The following is a 17,747-nucleotide window of genomic DNA, read 5'->3' as shown; positions in this document are numbered from 1 at the left end:
TATTGTTGTTCCACTGACCTGAGGAGCTGCATTTTCATCGACTCGCACACTGAACTGGACCGAGCGACAATGGTGCGTTAGTTGGTTGCCCGTCGCCTCTTCGTCCTCGTTCAAGGTCTGTTTTGTGGGCTCATTCTGTATGATTGTGTAGATTCGGTTCTTCCTCATTCAAAATCGGAGCGGCAAGACTCGCTTGGCCAAATGGTACATGCCCTTTGACGATGACGAGAAACAGAAACTGATTGAGGAAGTTCACTCGCTGATTTCCGTGCGCAGCACATCACACACCAACTTCATTGAGGTGAGCCTTGAAGCTTTGACACTTTGGATGCCTCAAACTTGCTCGTCATGCGCAATGGGCATGCGTATTTTGCCAACTGTTCTTGTCATCTCACACGTTTGCTCTTTCTGCCTGCGCAGTTTCGTACTTTCAAGCTGGTCTACCGGCGTTATGCAGGCCTCTTTTTCGTATTTTGTGTGGACATCAACGACAACAATCTGACCTATCTCGAAGCCATTCACAACTTTGTCGAGGTCCTCAACAATTTCTTCACCAATGTTTGCGAGCTTGACCTTCTCTTCAACTTTTACAAGGTCTATGCGCTTGTGGACGAGATGTTTTTAGCAGGCGAGATTGAAGAAACAAGCCATACCGAGGTAAATTTGCATTCCCTGCATCACTCGTCATGCCATGAATCGCCCGTGTCAAGTGTTTGCTTGCCAAGAGGCGAATTGGTGTCTTTTCATTGCATTAATTAAGCCGGCATCCCGGCTCGGTTCTATACACCGGGATGTGACTATACGATGCATATACAGCGCTGTCTTTGTCTGGTGATGCGGCTTATGTAGATCGTGCCAACATCTTCCTTTACTGATAGCAATATTTTTTTCCCTTTTGTGATAGGTCTTGCGACGCCTGACAGACATCACCACGCGTGAATGATGATAGAACAAGCCCAAACTTATATCAACCCCAGGGTTTAAACGATCGGTGGCGCTGTGCGCACCGACCGACCATCTGAGTTGGAATTCTGCTCCCTCGTGGTTGAATAGTAGTGGGACGGGATTGCCTCTCACTTTTGCGCCTGCGGCGCCTTATTCACATGTCTTTTTCTCTCTCTTTTTTTTTTATATCGGATACTTTTTTAATTCACCCACTGCTTGTTGGCTACTCAGTGTTGTTGTGGTTTTGCTCTCGTTTGTACCTCGATGCTTGACTTTGTCTTGGACTGTTGCGATTGAGCATCTGTCGTCGCTCTTGAGAATCAGTTACATGACCGCTCAATTACGATTACCAACTATGAACACTACAATGAAGAGAAATGGAACGCAACGCTCCAAGTAATCGAGCCAAACCTCTATCAGTATTTCGAGAACTACCGAAAAGACCTCGGAGCTCGCTGGTATTCTGAAAACTCAGGATCGCTCGCTTGACTTTACCGTTCTCCTCAAGCGCCTTAAGCGAGAGTCAGAGAGAAGAGTGTTCATCTGATTCAATTTTTTGAACGTTCTCCTCGGTCAATGTCAGACAAACAATGTGATGGAAAGTAGCGTCCCCTATTGTGTGCTGTACAGCATCGTCCTTACAAGAAGTTGTTCTTACGAGAAGATCCGCAAATGGAAGCTCTGTAGACCTGCAAACCGGAAATCCATAAAGGGCCATTTTCGATCCACGAGGACGCGGGGTTAGTTGGGGTTTGCGTAAACCTTCGCTTTTCCTTTCCAGAATCAGAATTCTCTTCTGTACAAACTTGAAAGATGGAAGAACTTCTTCGTGAAGCTGAAGCTCTTCACTGGAAGGGAAGAGGGGAAGAGATACCTGGCCCCTTGCGAGACCAGAGTTCTGCCTGGCTGGAAAACACCGCTGAGATGCTCTTCACCCATTGTCTGACTGCTGCTCTGGGTATCAAGAACGATGTTCGCCTGAGCCTCAAAGGAGCTTACACTTACTTCGACTTGGTCGAGTCGACGCAGGTGACCTTTCCAACCGAAGAGCAGTACAAGAACTTTTTTAAAGCAGTGGGATCAACCAATCCGTGGGCAGCGCGTCGCGGCTCGGATGACGACGAGGATATGGTTGCTTGGATTGGCCAGCGCTTGATCAAGTTTCTGACCCAACCGAAGATTTCCCAGCGCACCGAGCTTGGCAAGGTGATCCACTTTCTGAAAGGACACAGTGCCAGCCTTCGCGCGTATGTGGACATCGTGACTGCGGTCCAGGAAGAACCTTTTCGGGTCGCTCTTTGGAACGGAAAGCGACAAGAGGCTATCATTCGTGGGTTCATGCTCTTCAAGATGCGGGAAGTTTCCCCAGACCCGAGCCTGCGCTATCAGGCTTTTGTGGTTCTTGCACAGGCGGTTTGCGATCGCTACTTGGAAAGCGACTTGGCTTACTGTAAGCAATTTCTGGACAAGACGCGCTGGAGCGACCCTGCCTTTTTTCTGCAGACGATTCTTGATGTCTGTAGGGGCGACGCACCGAAGCCGGTCAAGCGCCAGCCAACCTTTGCGGACATGCTTGCTGCAGAGCCTTCGGAAAAGCGTCCTCATCTGGAGGATAGCTCCGAGCTGCGAGCGATTCGGGACGGGAAATTCTTGCGTCAGTGCGTGGAGGCGACTCTTCCACAGGTGAACTTTTGTTTCATCTGGAAGTTTATCCTATATGTTCAACCCGATCAGTCGAACGAAGCTGCGCAGTTCTCGTCTTCATAAGTCTGGCGCTGCCATGGTTGAGCGGAACATGGTTGACCATTTTCACATTTCAGCGATACCTGAAATTTTTATGGATACCCGCACCTTGCGAGGTTGAAATTGAACGATAATGAATGTCCAACTTGATCACGACATGATGGCTGGCATGTGTCGCTCAAAACTTACAATTACCAATCTTTCGTTATTAAGCCTTACTATCCAGAGTCAGTCAGCTTCAAAATCTCAAGCATGCTTGCTTCGCTTTGCAGCGGCGCCGGGGGCTTTGGCCTCGAGCGTGTCTTGCAGCTGGCGCACCTATATGGACATTCATTCCAGCACAGTGAGCGCTGGCCACGCCTTGGAAGGCATGGTAGATAAACATTGGAGGATCAAGGGCGTCGGGAAGGATTGAGCTTACCATGTTCGGCTGGCGTCGTGCCAGCAACAATACATCCTCAGGTTGCACGGTCGTGCGCCGAGCATGGCGGGAAAAGTCAAGCAGGTCTTGCGCAGCCAGCACTATGCAAGGCATACCACCAGGGACTAAGCGACAAGATCACACAGCACGCAAGATTTTCTCAATGCCCGTTCTGGGTTGTGAAGAACAGACCTGAATGCTCCAGCAACAAGTGGGTCATGCTGCTCACAAACGCCCCGGAGAAACGCGGGCCTTCCTCAGTGGCCTCTGTCGAGCCCAAAGCAAGCAGCGGCACCACCACGCAGCCAGTTTAGCTGGCAGCTGTCACCCAAGCAAAAAAAAGCAAAAACAAGCCACATGCCAGATGGCTCATACCTAGCTCCTCAAGGATTGCTCGCACGTTGGGTTGAATCATCTTCGTCAGCTAGGATCAGACCACGAAGCGGTGTTCAGGCAGGATGAAAACGAGGTCTGGCAGCGAGTGGCTGATCCGCAATAGATAACTCATTGGGAACTACCTCATCCATGTTGCTTGTAACTTTGCATCGCAGGCATCTGTATTATCTTCGCTGCCGCCCGAGCGGTTCTTGTGCCCTCGCGCCAGTCAGTCGGCTTTGATCGGTTCACATCAGTTCCAAAAAGGATGACAATTCCGATAAATGTCAGATCAGGAAAACAAGAACGAACTTCCTTCGTTGCCAACAAACAACGCGACCGTCGCGACTGCTGCTGATCGCGGGACGGGGGCATGCTGCTTTGAATTGAGCTCTCAGCCAGCCACACGGCCAGCTCACCAACCGTTGCTGAGCATCCCTAGCACCATGGGCGCCCTGCATGTCAAGCCAGCCAGCTGGTCGTGCTCCAGAGGCGGCCCGGCTCCGCGCGAGGACTCGAAAGCAGGGCCACCAGACCGACCCGAGCCCCCGCTGGTGTACACCAGCGAGAATGGCGTTGCTATTGTGTAAGGCAATGACTGTGCTGCCCGCCTGCTTGCGCTCCAAAGTCAAGGGCGATTGGATCGGTCGCTCCCCTCATTCGTGAAACTTTGGAATGCCCGCCATCTGTGTAGGAGACCCTCTGGGATTCAACACGTGCCCGGCCAAGGTACACTTGTACCCCTGATCTGATCTGGTTTGTAAATTTCTTCTTCTCACATCCTGGCTCCGCATCCGCGCATCTTCCGACTTTAGGTGGCATTGTGGTTGTACAACAACCCCGAAGCAATGTCGTAGTGACTGCAGGCCCAGCCACGCATCCCACGTCAGCCAATGTCACCCCGCTTTCATCAGAGCCGCAGGCGGTTGCTCAGCCGGCAAAGCTGGGTTCTGACCTCTAGGACTTGGGTGTGGGATGGGCCGTGCAACACAACCACTCCCGGCATGGGTTCCTTCGTTGAACATGACTGAAGAAAGAGACTCAAAAGATTGATCAATAATAAGAAGCATACATGTACATGGTGCCGCTTTCACTTGCAGACGGTTCTTGTTGAGTGGAGTACGACCTTTTCGTATCGTTGTATGCTGGCCGGTTTTCCGGTGCCAAGCCGAAAGCATACAATGTTTAATCAAAACAGAAATTCAAGTCAAACTTTTTACAGCACCACAATTTCCTTGTCCACCTTGAGCTTGTCCACTGCCTGAAGAACTTGTGCAACAACGACGTCCATAGCCTGAAGCGATACTTCCTGGAACGGATCACAACATCCAAGACGCATAAGTGCCACCACGGACATGTTCATCGACATGTGAAGACATGATGCAAACGGTCCAGGCAAACCTCAAGTTCATGGAGCGGAGGCTGGCCGAACCGCCCGGCTTGACCTTGATGCGCTGGTGGATGAGCCATGAGCTGTTCTCGCCAAGCCTATGGATTTCACGAGATTCATCAGTCAGCCGGTGGCGGTCGATCTGCCAGGTTTGGGTGCATCAACGTTTAGGCAGCCCACCTGCAGCTGCGCCACGAGACAAGCACGTTTGCAGCGAAAGTGGGTCGAGACGACGTGGAGAAACTCGGGTGGCGTGTGCAGCAGCACCTGGTGCATGGCCACGCGCGCCGTCTAAGTATAACCCGCCAAATCGAAGTGTAAAGACAGGCGGGCAATTCCTGAGCTGTTGTGCTGTCAACTTTATAATAATCAGGGACTGCGATCGTGGCTGCGGCACGTTTCAGACTTTCAACTCGAGCGATAGTGCACGACGATCACCAGGCCACGGAGTGTTCCGAAGCCAGTTCTCATATGACCGTAGGCAGCCTCACCTGATATTGAAGAGCGCGATTATACCGCTGAGATGTAGGCTTGTTGCCATGCTCCTCATACCCAGGCTCATTGTAGTAAGGATCTGGCACCTGAAAAAAAAAACAAAAAAAAAAAAAACAGCGTCATCAGCTATAATGGTGGCTGATAACGGCGGATGTTCAACATGCCAAACACGTGCAATCTGCCTACCATGATTAACGATTGGATGGACAGCAACACCTGGAGCAATGTGGAAACCTGGGGGTCCCAGCTCGGCCCTTGCCAGGTTCCCAGCAAAGAAAGGCAAACTTTTCCATCTGTTCGAAATGGAATAATACATTGGTGGGTTGCAGGACAGGGCGAGCATGGCACTGTACAGATGGCGATAAGCATCAAATCGTACTCTTGTACAGGTTGGGGTTGAAGCGCACGTGTCCACGATCAGTCGTGACGAGTTGAACCAGCGGTGGTGTTTGGGGATACTATCCACAGCATCGTCAGTTCAGAGCAAGAGAACATTGAGGGAAGGAGCAGACAAAGGGGGAGCCAGCAATAAACCAAGTGGCGCCACGAGCAAGCGCAGGTGCCCTCAACATAATATATTAAACATGCATGCGTGCAATCAGAACGCACTTGTTCAGGAAGAAAAATATCGAAAAAAAAGCAGCCATTGGCATAAGGCGTATCTTCCGGACCGATGATGAGTGCCTTGAGTACATCCGGTCGAGCCTGGGCGTTGAGCAAGCAAAAGGACGAGCCAATTTACACGCAGAGCAAAACGTTTAATGAGTTGGCCGATATCGTGTGAAGGTGGAAACCCCTCTTTGATGAGTTGGGTTGTGCATGTCGTCATACCTCGTCTGCTCGGACAAAGATACTCCCCGAGAAACTCAGCGGCAACGACGACGAGAGCGCAGCAAGTTCCTTCTGGATGCGCTTCATGCTGCGTACGCACGGCGCAATCGACCAATCATCGGATGAGACCGGATGACATGACATGTAACCAACCCAAAGGATGGATAACAAGCAGGCAGATGTGCCGGTGCCATACCGCTTTAAAGGGGCTTGCTTCAGGGCACGGGCTTGTGAACTGAAAGAATGCCGACCAAGGTCCATTTCAATCGTTCGATACGATTGATTGCGCAGCTCCTTCACGTATACTTCTGCTTCACTCAACGATTCGGTCTCTTCAATCTCCTGCCGTTTCGCACCCAGGATGGTAATAAGAATGTCAAGGAACACTGGCAGATTCTAACGAGAGTAAGGACAATGAATAAAGCCGGGCAAGCCCACCATAGGCGCTTCAACATCAATGGTGGCAGCCTTCTTCGCAGCCATGAGGCAGCGAGGTATCCCCGCCATGCTTGCATCAAGTTGACGAACGCAATCAGTGACCACTCGGTTCATCTGAGGGGAATTCGGGGACACAAGCAAGTCAGCTCTTGACAAATTGTAAAACTGTAGTTTTTTAGCAAGCCATTTTCTTTGAAAACACGCCCTTCGGCGCTGGCACGCCATGCTGTCTGTGGAGAATGTGAGACGGTATGCCCCGTTGCGCTCTTGGCCGTACCTCCAAACTGGTATCAACGGCAGAGGCATGTGAAGTCTTTTGCAGAATCTGGACAAACGGCGCATGCATGAAGCGGCCAAATCTCATCCAGCGCCTGGAAATGCACAGGCTACGCGACCAAGAAAAGAAAAACACAAGCCAAAAGAAAGCAACGGCCCCGTTTGGGCGTGCTTGCGTGCGCGGCTGCTTGCCTGAAGATTTCGCTTGATGCCCCGTAATAGGTCCAATACATCCACCACATTGCATTCAAACTCATCGTTTCGCCCCACACGTATGTGCTACAGATTGCTCAAGCAATACCGACGCATAGCGAGAAATTAACATTCGCCTCATAAGGCATCGCATTCAAGCATCACTCAAACACCAACTGCAAGACGACGGTTTAGTCGCCAAGGTGCAACCCACGAGCAACCGCACCTCCTCAAGGGCGTCCTTGAGTTTCCACTGAGGCGCAAGAAGGGCGGCCAGCTCTGGTTTAGCCCCAAAGGTGGCGAGCAGGCTGAAAAGGGCACAATGTACGGCCCTGCGCTGCTCCATCATGTCGGCAAGATTGACACTTCGCAACATCTAGGTGGCCGTCCGCGAATGAGTCAAAACCTTAGGAGAGGCCGTTGCTTCAACAAATCGCGACTCCCCCGTACATTGGTCAGTGTATCCAGCATGCCCGAGGTCAGGACATGGTACCACAGAGCAAAGCACGTCGGTGCAGTGAGCTCAGCGCCCTTTAAGGCCATGTCCAGGTCTCGCAGTCGCTGCTCCAATCGTGCGTCCTCGGAGCTCTGACGTTGAGATGCAGCGTCCTGCAGGCAAGCCTGTTAGATTGCGCCTTCATCTCCGACAAACAACAAGGTCGGCAATTTGCCAGAGGCACGGCCAGTCAGCGGCCATTGCAGACCAGGACATGTAGGGCATACCAGAAGTCGTGCATCTAGGCGCGAATTTTCACGTCCACCAAAGCCTGTACCGGCTGACCAGGCCGTTTGTGCCATGTACTTGGGCTGCTTCGCGGCCCGACGACCACGTCTGCCACGACCACGTCCTCGATTGGTTCGTGCACCACGGGAAGAGTCGGTAGTAGGCGGGCCTCCACCAGCATCGGTTGGGTTGATGGCCTCAACGGCTTGTAGAAGACGGGTGAGTCCAGCCGTGGAACAGGGCAAGCGGGGCTAGTGTATGGCAGCGGCCAGGGTCAGGTCAAGCGAGTCCCGCCATCGGGTTCGTTACACTTTTGGCACGCCGTGCTTCACGATTTACCGCGAGCGTACACGCACCGTTGCTTGGCATCCATCCTGAGCCAGCTGGGCACCGTAGGCAACGACGGCTTCCTCACCCACAGCCGTCAAGATCTCAAGCGGCGTGTTTGGAAAGTCTGGGAGCGACGCGTCACGTCTAGCACCTATATGTTTCCGATTAGACCGTGCGTGCAAGCATGGGTCACTGCGCTTTTTATGGAATGAAGGGGACATGCACCTACCCATGGCAGCCTTGATGATATCAGTGGCACCAGCGCGTGCACACGAACCACACAGCTGGACGCCGGGCACGGTACAGAGCAGGCTCGCACGAAAGCGTTGCTGGCAGTGTTGGCACGTTTTGTGACGACGCCGCTGCCGACGCGGTTCTGGGTCAAGCAATACGACATCGTCTTCGAGGCCGCCTTCTTCCTGGTCCTCCAGATCAATCACGACAACCGGCGAAGAGGGTACGTCGATCTTGGACTCATCATCGGTGTTCACCAAAACCTCCTCCTCCTCCTCCTCCTGCGCCTACCACGTTTGGGCGACCACACATGCTCAGGATGCTTCGATCAACCACATTCATGGCCGAAGAGGCATTCCAATTCCTGCCTACCCTATCATTACCGGGTGGCCTCGGGTTGCATCAACTCACGTTTGACAGTTCAAGGGGAAGGTTTATTTTTGTGTCGCGCGAATCGTGCGCCATTCTTGCTTGTAACAAGCGCGGGTCACGAAAGAATCAACCGCCTGGGGTGTCTCCACATCTGCGACACCATACCACCGGCTGAGCCTCGTACTCGCAATGCCAACCAGTGTCACTCATGCATCCACGCGAGCACAACCCACTCGCCGCCTCTGGCCTCACCGTTTGTCTCAAGCCTTGAGCTGCCAAAAGTTCAAACGCTCGTCAACTAACATCCGGATGTAAACTCTTTGAACGTCAACGTTCATCTCTCTCCTTTTTTGTCAGACGAACGGTTTCTGTTCTGTTGCGCAAACATCAAATCGTCTGACAATTGCCAAGCCAGCAGTGTCGGTGCCATGGCGGAAAGGCAACAAGAGGGGACGGCGGAGGCCGGTTCCGGCCCGTCCGCGGTCCTGGAAAGCTATCGTGCTCTGGTGCAAGGGACGTCACAGGTCTCGGTTATGCCGAAGCATCGGGTGCAAATATTTCTTTCCTCAACTTTCAAGGGTACGTATCAGCCAATATCCATTGCAGTTGTGCGGCCAATCCACTGAGGGCCAAGTCTTGGGTCTCCGCGATGTCACGCGAGCAGCTCATATGCATCTTCATGACATTCTCTCTCACGGGCACGCTGTAGACTTCAAAACCGAACGAGACTATCTCATTGCCAATGTCCTGCCCAGCCTGCAGGCGCAGGCAAATCATCTGGGCATCGATTTTGGATTCTCTACGCTCCGTGTGTGTAGTTCTGCCGACCTTGGTTGGACCGATTCATGCTGCTCAATCTCATTGATACATCGTACCTTCGCTTGCTCGATCTCAGCTGGGGAATCACTCAAGATGTGGTGGATCAATACGAAACGGTGGATGTTTGCGTCCAAGAAGTCCGGCGGTGTGCCCATGAATCCTGCGCCGAGTTCTTCATTGCCCTTCTGGGCAATCGCTTTGGTTGGCAGCCACTCCCCAACCTGATCTTGCACACTGACTTTATGATTCTGCAAGAACATCTTGTACCCTTCTTACGCCCTCTTTTGAGCACAATCTATCGGATTGACGAGAATGCCATTCCCTCGACACACTGCCTCAGCGTTGAGCAACTTAACGCGCTGGTGAGTGAGTGCGTGAGTCGGGGAGCGAGTGAGTGAGTGTGGGATTGCGGTGATTGCTCACGGCTCACATCGGTTCATGCTAACTTTCAGCCGGTCGACAAGGTCCAAATGCTCATTGATGCCATGCATTTGGTGGCGACGGACACCGGTCGGCTCATTTCTGACAAACTGCGTTCTCAACTGACTTCCGGTCAGTGCTTTCCCGTTTCGAAATACCGTGTACATGCACTCTTGTACGACTCCAGGCCTTGCCAGGTGCATGGTTTAATCTCATTTACGCCATGCTTTCTGTGTGCGCGTGCAAACTTAGTCACAAGTATGGAAATCGAGGCAGCCTACGCCTTGGGTGCCAAGTCCCACCGCGACATGCTGGTTCTGCATCGCGCCATCTCTGAACTGGATGCTCGCAGCAAATCTCAGCCCCTCGTCAAAGCTCTGGTCGATTATGCAGATTTTGCATCGCACGATTCTACCAGACTCAAACACATGATTGGAGACCTTCGTGCACGCGACGGCATTCAGTATCGGGAATGGACCTTATCGGCCAGCGATTTGCTTGATCCGGGCTCGGCTATTCGGAGCACGTACCTGACAGAGCTGGCTCTTGCTGTGGAGAAGTTTTGCTCGACTGCCATCGACGCCACTCACAGTCAGCACATTGCTTGGAAAAGTTCTTTGAGCTCAATGCAGCTACAGCTTGCCACGGAGATCGATGTCCACCTGAAACACGCCGCGCATGCCACAAATCACATTCTTAAGCAGCGCAATGCGCCTGTCTGGAACTACCTTGCTCGAGATGCGAGCCAAGGCCTGTCGCCTTTCTTTCTGCAGGGCCAGGGTGCTTCTGGCAAAACAACACTTTTGGCACAGGTGGTGCAGCACCTACGCCAAGACTCCAGCCGCGCCTTGTTGGCTCGCTTCTGTGGACTCTCGACGCGTGCCCAACATGCCGAGCTCATCTTCAACGATTTGGCTTTTCAAGCTGAGCAACTCTTCGATCCTGAAGGCGCTGGTGACCCAGCCACTTTCACAACAGAACGCTTTAAAGCAGCCCTGCAGCGCGCAAATTCAGCCATGCCTGTGGTCGTTGTCATCGATGCTCTGGACCAACTCGTTGATCTTTCCCTCGAATTTTTGGTTGGTCTGTTTGCAAGTGGACTTCCCCCATTCGTATACGTGATTGCTTCCTTTAGTACCGACTCGAGAGCAAAGGCGTACCAGTCTCTATTCCGTGAGGCAGCCGCTCGGCTTGGAGTTGATTTATGTTCAATGCAGCTGCCGTCTCCCGATGCTGCGGATTTGTATCTCTCCCAACAGCTTGCAATGCATGGGCGTGTCCTTCAGCCGATCCAGCGTGACGCATTAATGACCATGCATGCGGCCGAACCTGATTGGCTTCACCTTGCCTTGCTCGTTCAATTTGGTCTTCAGCTTCACTCCTATGACACCGTCATCGTCCCCGAACACCCAACAACTCTCCAGCGACTAGAGGCAACTCTGCACGAGAGCTGCGAAGCGATGGGTTCAATTTTGGTTCGGCACACTCTCGCCCTCCTATTTCACTCGCGCCGCGGGCTGACCACCCAAGAGCTGGAGCACATTCTTTCTCTTGACGACGCCGTACTGGACGAGCTCTTTGTGCATTGGACACCTCCTCTTCGGCGCGTGCCCCCACTCGTAGTTGCTCGACTTCTTGCTCGACTTCGTCCGTTCTTGGTATGCCTCCCCCCGCCCCCCCCCGTCGTTTGCACATATGCACGTCATTAGAAGACACAAAAGTTTGTAGTGAATTCTTGCTATCTTATGACAATTGTGCTGCCTACCCTTGAACCCTAATGCTAGACCTCAACCGACATTGGCATGTTCAGTGTGCATACCTGGATCCATCCCTTTGTTGAGCAGGCTGTTGAGAAGTTCTTGGCAACCATGGATGTACAACCCATCATTGCAGTTGCCATCCGCTATTTCGGCGCAAGTCTGCTTGATGTTGATGTGAGCCTGCATCGTGCTCGACGCGTTCCCATTTTGCATCCCTACAACATCTCGAGCAGCTCCTTTGAGCCCAACCCGCGCGTCATCTTCCAGTTGCACCACCTGCTTACAAAGGCGGGACGCTTCGAGGAGCTCTTGAAACACTGTCTACTCAACGTCGCCTGGGTGGAGGCTAGCTGTCAAGTAGAAGGTCCAATCCAACTCATGGCCTTACTTTGTCAATGGCAAACTTTAGCCGATCACACGGATGTGGTCCAAGCTGTGAGCTGTTTGTACAACATACTGCGCATTCTCGGCACGGAGCTCGAGGGTCGTCAAACGTCCTTTGCTACTCAATTGCTCCTTCATGCCAGTGATCGGGAGGAATACAAGGAGGCCACTTCAGAGCAGGTGCAAGTCTACGTGCGCGAAGCTCGCGGTCTGCTTGAGCGCGGCCCTAGCTTGCTGCCATCCAGACCAGTGTTGGCACACTTTGGAGGTGCGGATCCTCTTCCCCACACCGAGTCCTTCTTCATTCTTCACACGCTCTCTTACATCGTAGCGTAACCCGAAAGCATGTGTTTTTTTGCTGAACCTGCTCGCTGGCTGCTTGCAGGGGGTCTCGTGCAGGTCTTGACTGGCCATCTGGAGCGCGTTACCTCCGTCGCCTTCTTGAGCGAAACCAGATTGTTGTCTGCCTCGAGGTGAGTGGCACAGATCGCTCTACAATCTTCTGTGTGCTCCAGTTCTTTAAAGGGGACATACCGTCAGCGAAAGAAATTTCAAACTTTACGCCTTGCATCCTGCGTCGCAGCGATCGGACTGTGGTCATATGGGCCCTCGAGCGCAACGAGCCTATTGCTCGCTTGGACGGCTTCAATTCCACCGTTTCCAATGTCTTTGTTTCCCCTGATAAAGATAAACTCCTTTGCACGGGCGCCACCATTTCGCTGTGGAATTTGAGCACCTTGACACAAATGCATATTTGGAAACGTAAGTCTCTTCATTCTGAACTCAAGCAGATGCTTGTACTGCCCGGCTCTATCCCCTGACTCTCATCTCTCACGCTTTTTTCCTTGCAGCTCAGACACGCTTTACTGCATGCCAGCCCTTGTGGGAACTTGAAGAGTTGATCATCTGTGATCTCGAGGGATCGCTTCGCCGATTTTCGTTGACCGGCGAAGAGTTGGCCTGCATCAATTTTGTGCGTGAGATGCGGGTCAATAGCTTGCTCTTCATGTCTTGGGATTGTGATTTTGCAGAAAATCAACGAGCCGAGGATACGCATGTTATTATTTTGGCCCACAATTTCCACGGCTATTCGGTTCTTGGTTACCCAAGCATGCGTTGCTTTGAAGTTCCCAACGCATACAACTGTGACAGCGAAACAAGCTTCGCACCCTATGATAGCAAACACATCATTCTTTGTGATCATCAACGTACCCTCCGCCTCGTGGACTGGCGTACCGGTGACTGCTTGAAGGAGCTACGCCCACACGACGGCACGGTATTGTTCATGTTACACGATCAGACTCATCAACGACTGCTGACCACTTCCTCAGACAAGTCTTGCAAGGTACGTCTTCGACTGTTTCACAAAGTATTCGCTTACCCTTTTGCCATCGTGTACTTTTGTCATCAAGAATGAACTCCTGCAGATGATCAATACCGCAGCATTCACCATTGAGGGCGTGTTCGAAGGCCACAGTGATTGGGTCAATCATGTGGCAATCTCTCCAGAGAATCAGGTGAGATGTTGGCATCGAATGATCGTATACAGCTTGCTGATTCTCTCATTTGCCTTGCCCATGTCGCTCATTGTCCATTGGTGCGCGATGGCTCAATACTTAAAAAGCTGGTGGCAACGTGCGGTGATGACTTGTCCATACGGGTCTGGCAGCGTGCCAACCAGACTCCCGCCACCGCTCGTCGTCATGGTCGTGAGGTGACGAGCTTGAGCTCGACCACCGAGCTTATTCTCTCATCTTCGCGCGACAAAACCGCTAAGCTCTGGACTGCAGATGGCCAGCTGCGCGAAACCTTTGAAGGATTCTCTTACTGGGTCACAGCCTGCATTTTTGCCTCGGATACCCTACTTGTGGCCGTGAGCGAAGCCCGTGAGCTGAAGCTGTGGGAAGCCGTTGCGGAATCCGACGGCTGGGCGGTGCATGCCACAATGACCGTTGAACACAAGGTCAATGCTCTTGCCTGTATTGGCCAGAAACGGCGCTTTCTTTGCCTCGGTGAGGTAACCGGTCGAATCCAGGTTTTGCAACTCGATGATTTCTCTCCGACAGCAAGGTTGGCTACTTTTTCGTCAGACGTTTGCGGTTCATGCCATGTTTGGGCCACTCAACGCTTTCAAGTGCACCGCCGTTGCTTTGGCTTCGCGTTGTCATTTGCTTGACATTTTTCTTTTTCTTCTTTTTGATCATACTTACTTTTGATGTGTCGTTCATCTCATCAGAGTGGAGCTTGAGGACGGTCCAGTTGTTGCCATGATTGGTCAAAAGCATGTCTTAGCCGCCGTTAGCAAAGGCGGACAATGCCTGTTGCTGCTGCTGGATGAGCAACTGGGCTTGCTTTCCAAGATTCGTGCTATCCGTGTGCCTGCTGGACAAGTCAGCGGCATGTGCATGGTGGGCCCATGGCACTTGGGATTTGCCACCACTGCAGGCATCTTCTCCATCCATCACTGTGTGGAAAAAAATGCTGCTCCAGTCGTCATTCGTCCTCGACTTGGTTCGCTCAAGGCTGCAAGTTCAACCGCCAACGGAGATATTGTTGCACTCTCGGGCTGGCAGCACCGCCTCCACGTACGCATCTTTGACACACGAGTCTTTGACACACAGTATTTGACATACGAGTCTTGCTCACACAAGTCTTGCTTTCAAATGCACTATATTATGACATGCTGCTTTTTCTCTCTTTTATCTCAGGTCTATGCTGTCAATGGAACCGAAGCCAGACTTGTGCAGAACATTTTTACAGGCCACGCCATTTTAACCTTACATTTTGCTGGCTTGTCGAATGGGCAAAGGTTACTTGCCGGTCTCTTTGACGGGAGTATTGCTCACTTTGATCAACGCGCCAGTGCGGCAGCCGAGGTGCTGGCAGCAGCACCAACGGCACAAGAAGTCGTGGTTCATGCCGGTCGATCTCGGACCTTGTCCGAGCTCTACCGCCCCGAAGTCGCAGACAGGCTTGACAAACTGCGGTTCGAGCCTGATATCGCCATTTGGCCACGTCAACAAGTTTGTGTTTGTATGCGCGTGTCAGTGACACTATTCACCTCATATCTGGTGTCTGCATGGGTGCTCTCTTGGCAGGAAAAACCGGGCGGATGCTGTTGGAGCTTACTTTTGGAAACAGGGGGAAAAGGGTGTTTTGGTGAGATACGTGGGCTGCACACAATGAAACTGCCCAGTATGCCACACTGACATGTATTCTTGAGTAGGCTGGACGAAAGAAGCGTTACTTCATTCGGAAAGGATCAATTATGGAGTATTACAAATGCCGAGACGGAAAGCCAACCATTTACAAAGGTTACATTGACTTGGGCACGATATTGACCTGCCGCGTTGAGGGGGATTGCTTGCTTTTGGTACGTGCCAGGCAATTCGTGCACAATACTCTGTGTTGCACGCGGCCATCCTCACGTTTGGGATATGCAGGTTGGCGACAAGCGTGAATGGAATTTAAAGGAAGACGCGCCAGGCGCTGCAAAGAAATGGCTAGATGCCCTTGATAAAGAAGGCATTGTGCGCTCCCTTACAACTTGAAGAAGGAGCTGGGAAGCAAGTCACGCGTTGACTGCAAAGCATTGTCGTCTGATGCAGGCAAGAAGCGGGGGCGATCTGGAAGATGGCGGCTAGGCATTGCGAGACCAGGTTTGTGGTGCAATGCCTCGAGATAGCGTGACACAGCTTGGGGTGGCGACGCTGGTGAATTGACATTAAATATGAGCTGTTCAGTGCGATGTGCAGCGTCTGTCGGTCGGATAGCAGCAGAGTCGTGTGCGCTATGCATCGTCGAAATTAAGTGCGCTTCTTTGACAGGTTCGCCAATGTCAACGCGCCGTTGTGGCGAGTGGAATCGCTCGCGCACAAACTTCGTCTGGTCGCGAAACGTTGCGCGATTAGTGGTCTCGAAGGCCATCTTTTCATGTGGGTGGGATACGATGAGCTGCTTAAAAGGCCGATCAGCTGCAGGAATATCGAGTTGCTTTGGCAGTCCGAGATCATGATAAAATGATGCGACGTCCGAAGCAGGAAGAGGAACCGAGCTAGAAGGACGAGAAATCGAACCGAAAGGAATATGCTGTGAGCCGTCTGAGGTCACAGTGTCAGACGGGTCAGGAAAAGAATAGGGGATACGATAGGTATCAGCTGTGGTTGTTGAATACACGGGCTGCTGATCAATGGCATAAGGAGGACAAAAAAGCGGGCGTCTCGCGGACAAAGCGGGGTAAGAAAAAGAACGCAGAACAGAGTCAGGATCAATCTTCAGCGACACCTGGTCCCCATCCTTGGCACCAAAAGCGTCCTTCGATGTCGTCGCAAACCGCCCCTCGTCGCCATCCATCTTCAGCGACACCTGGTCACGGTGACGCACCGGCTCGGGTCGCTCGCTGCGGTAGCTGCGGAAGGCATCGCCGCTCGTCGTCCCCGCCGACATGGGCCCTCGGCTCTCAATCTGCACCTGGTCCTCCGTCGGCGGACGGATCGGCGCGGCACGCTCCCCATCCTTGGCACCAAAAGCGTCCTTCGATGTCGTCGCAAACCGCCCCTCGTCGCCATCCATCTTCAGCGACACCTGGTCACGGTGACGCACCGGCTCGGGTCGCTCGCTGCGGTAGCTGCGGAAGGCATCGCCGCTCGTCGTCCCCGCCGACATGGGCCCTCGGCTCCCAATCTGCACCTGGTCCTCCGTCGGCGGACGGATCGGTGCGGCACGCTCCCCATCCTTGGCACCAAAAGCGTCCTTCGATGTCGTCGCAAACCGCCCCTCGTCGCCATCCATCTTCAGCGACACCTGGTCACGGTGACGCACCGGCTCGGGTCGCTCGCTGCGGTAGCTGCGGAAGGCATCGCCGCTCGTCGTCCCCGCCGACATGGGCCCTCGGCTCCCAATCTGCACCTGGTCCTCCGTCGGCGGACGGATCGGCGCGGCACGCTCCCCATCCTTGGCACCAAAAGCGTCCTTCGATGTCGTCGCAAACCGCCCCTCGTCGCCATCCATCTTCAGCGACACCTGGTCACGGTGACGCACCGGCTCGGGTCGCTCGCTGCGGTAGCTGCGGAAGGCATCGCCGCTCGTCGTCCCCGCCGACATGGGCCCTCGGCTCCCAATCTGCACCTGGTCCTCCGTCGGCGGACGGATCGGCGCGGCACGCTCCCCATCCTTGGCACCAAAAGCGTCCTTCGATGTCGTCGCAAACCGCCCCTCGTCGCCATCCATCTTCAGCGACACCTGGTCACGGTGACGCACCGGCTCGGGTCGCTCGCTGCGGTAGCTGCGGAAGGCATCGCCGCTCGTCGTCCCCGCCGACATGGGCCCTCGGCTCTCAATCTGCACCTGGTCCTCCGTCGGCGGACGGATCGGCGCGGCACGCTCCCCATCCTTGGCACCAAAAGCGTCCTTCGATGTCGTCGCAAACCGCCCCTCGTCGCCATCCATCTTCAGCGACACCTGGTCACGGTGACGCACCGGCTCGGGTCGCTCGCTGCGGTAGCTGCGGAAGGCATCGCCGCTCGTCGTCCCCGCCGACATGGGCCCTCGGCTCCCAATCTGCACCTGGTCCTCCGTCGGCGGACGGATCGGTGCGGC

The 17,747-nt window shown here is 53.3% G+C and overlaps 5 protein-coding genes across 5 annotated transcripts in view; 3 read left to right on the top strand and 2 right to left on the bottom strand.

The window, feature by feature from the left end:
* Positions 1 to 49: 49 nt before the first annotated feature.
* Positions 50 to 1,303, top strand: MONBRDRAFT_19605 (uncharacterized protein). The gene is made up of 4 exons (XM_001743321.1): positions 50 to 72; positions 152 to 301; positions 421 to 657; positions 905 to 1,303. The coding sequence occupies exons 1-4, from the start codon at positions 70 to 72 to the stop codon at positions 941 to 943; spliced, it is 429 nt and encodes a 142-aa protein (XP_001743373.1). The 5' UTR covers positions 50 to 69; the 3' UTR covers positions 944 to 1,303.
* Positions 1,304 to 1,869: 566 nt separating this feature from the next.
* Positions 1,870 to 2,712, top strand: MONBRDRAFT_22899 (uncharacterized protein; the record flags this gene model as incomplete). The annotated part of the gene is made up of 1 exon (XM_001743320.1): positions 1,870 to 2,712. One exon carries the CDS (start codon positions 1,870 to 1,872, stop codon positions 2,710 to 2,712), a length of 843 nt encoding a protein of 280 aa, XP_001743372.1.
* Positions 2,713 to 4,700: 1,988 nt separating this feature from the next.
* MONBRDRAFT_22898 (uncharacterized protein) lies at positions 4,701 to 8,859 on the bottom strand (the record flags this gene model as incomplete). The annotated part of the gene is made up of 15 exons (XM_001742999.1): positions 4,701 to 4,793; positions 4,886 to 4,972; positions 5,055 to 5,165; positions 5,366 to 5,448; positions 5,749 to 5,827; positions 5,979 to 6,074; positions 6,201 to 6,288; positions 6,397 to 6,596; positions 6,916 to 6,963; positions 7,333 to 7,482; positions 7,557 to 7,727; positions 7,830 to 8,081; positions 8,187 to 8,311; positions 8,390 to 8,681; positions 8,806 to 8,859. 15 exons carry the CDS (start codon positions 8,857 to 8,859, stop codon positions 4,701 to 4,703), a joined length of 1,929 nt encoding a protein of 642 aa, XP_001743051.1.
* A 335-nt stretch (positions 8,860 to 9,194) lies between these two features.
* MONBRDRAFT_22897 (uncharacterized protein) lies at positions 9,195 to 15,700 on the top strand (the record flags this gene model as incomplete). The annotated part of the gene is made up of 18 exons (XM_001743319.1): positions 9,195 to 9,345; positions 9,476 to 9,576; positions 9,795 to 9,947; positions 10,038 to 10,137; positions 10,258 to 11,084; positions 11,379 to 11,480; positions 11,790 to 12,417; positions 12,535 to 12,622; positions 12,733 to 12,911; positions 13,181 to 13,494; positions 13,577 to 13,666; positions 13,819 to 14,219; positions 14,386 to 14,539; positions 14,640 to 14,734; positions 14,959 to 15,135; positions 15,248 to 15,308; positions 15,376 to 15,522; positions 15,593 to 15,700. The coding sequence occupies 18 exons, from the start codon at positions 9,195 to 9,197 to the stop codon at positions 15,698 to 15,700; spliced, it is 3,876 nt and encodes a 1,291-aa protein (XP_001743371.1).
* The window catches only part of MONBRDRAFT_5765 (uncharacterized protein), a gene marked incomplete at both ends in the record, with an annotated part of 15,153 nt that continues 13,095 nt past the window's right edge, over positions 15,690 to 17,747 (bottom strand). Inside the window, one exon of the mRNA XM_001742998.1 lies at positions 15,690 to 17,652. Within this exon, the coding sequence (XP_001743050.1) occupies positions 15,690 to 17,652 (1,963 nt within the window). The remainder of the gene's footprint in view (positions 17,653 to 17,747) is intronic.

This window comes from Monosiga brevicollis, genomic scaffold (genome assembly GCF_000002865.3).
Source record: "Monosiga brevicollis MX1 MONBRscaffold_3 genomic scaffold, whole genome shotgun sequence".
In the NCBI taxonomy this organism is placed as follows: domain Eukaryota; class Choanoflagellata; order Craspedida; family Salpingoecidae; genus Monosiga; species Monosiga brevicollis.
This window is presented reverse-complemented; position numbering and strand designations above follow the sequence as displayed.

Excerpts from the sequence above, each read along its gene's own strand:
- MONBRDRAFT_19605 (XM_001743321.1), top strand. Across the intron at positions 302-420 it reads CACACACCAACTTCATTGAG|TTTCGTACTTTCAAGCTGGT; the intron begins GTGAGCCTTGAA and ends CTGCCTGCGCAG. Across the intron at positions 658-904 it reads AAGAAACAAGCCATACCGAG|GTCTTGCGACGCCTGACAGA; the intron begins GTAAATTTGCAT and ends CTTTTGTGATAG.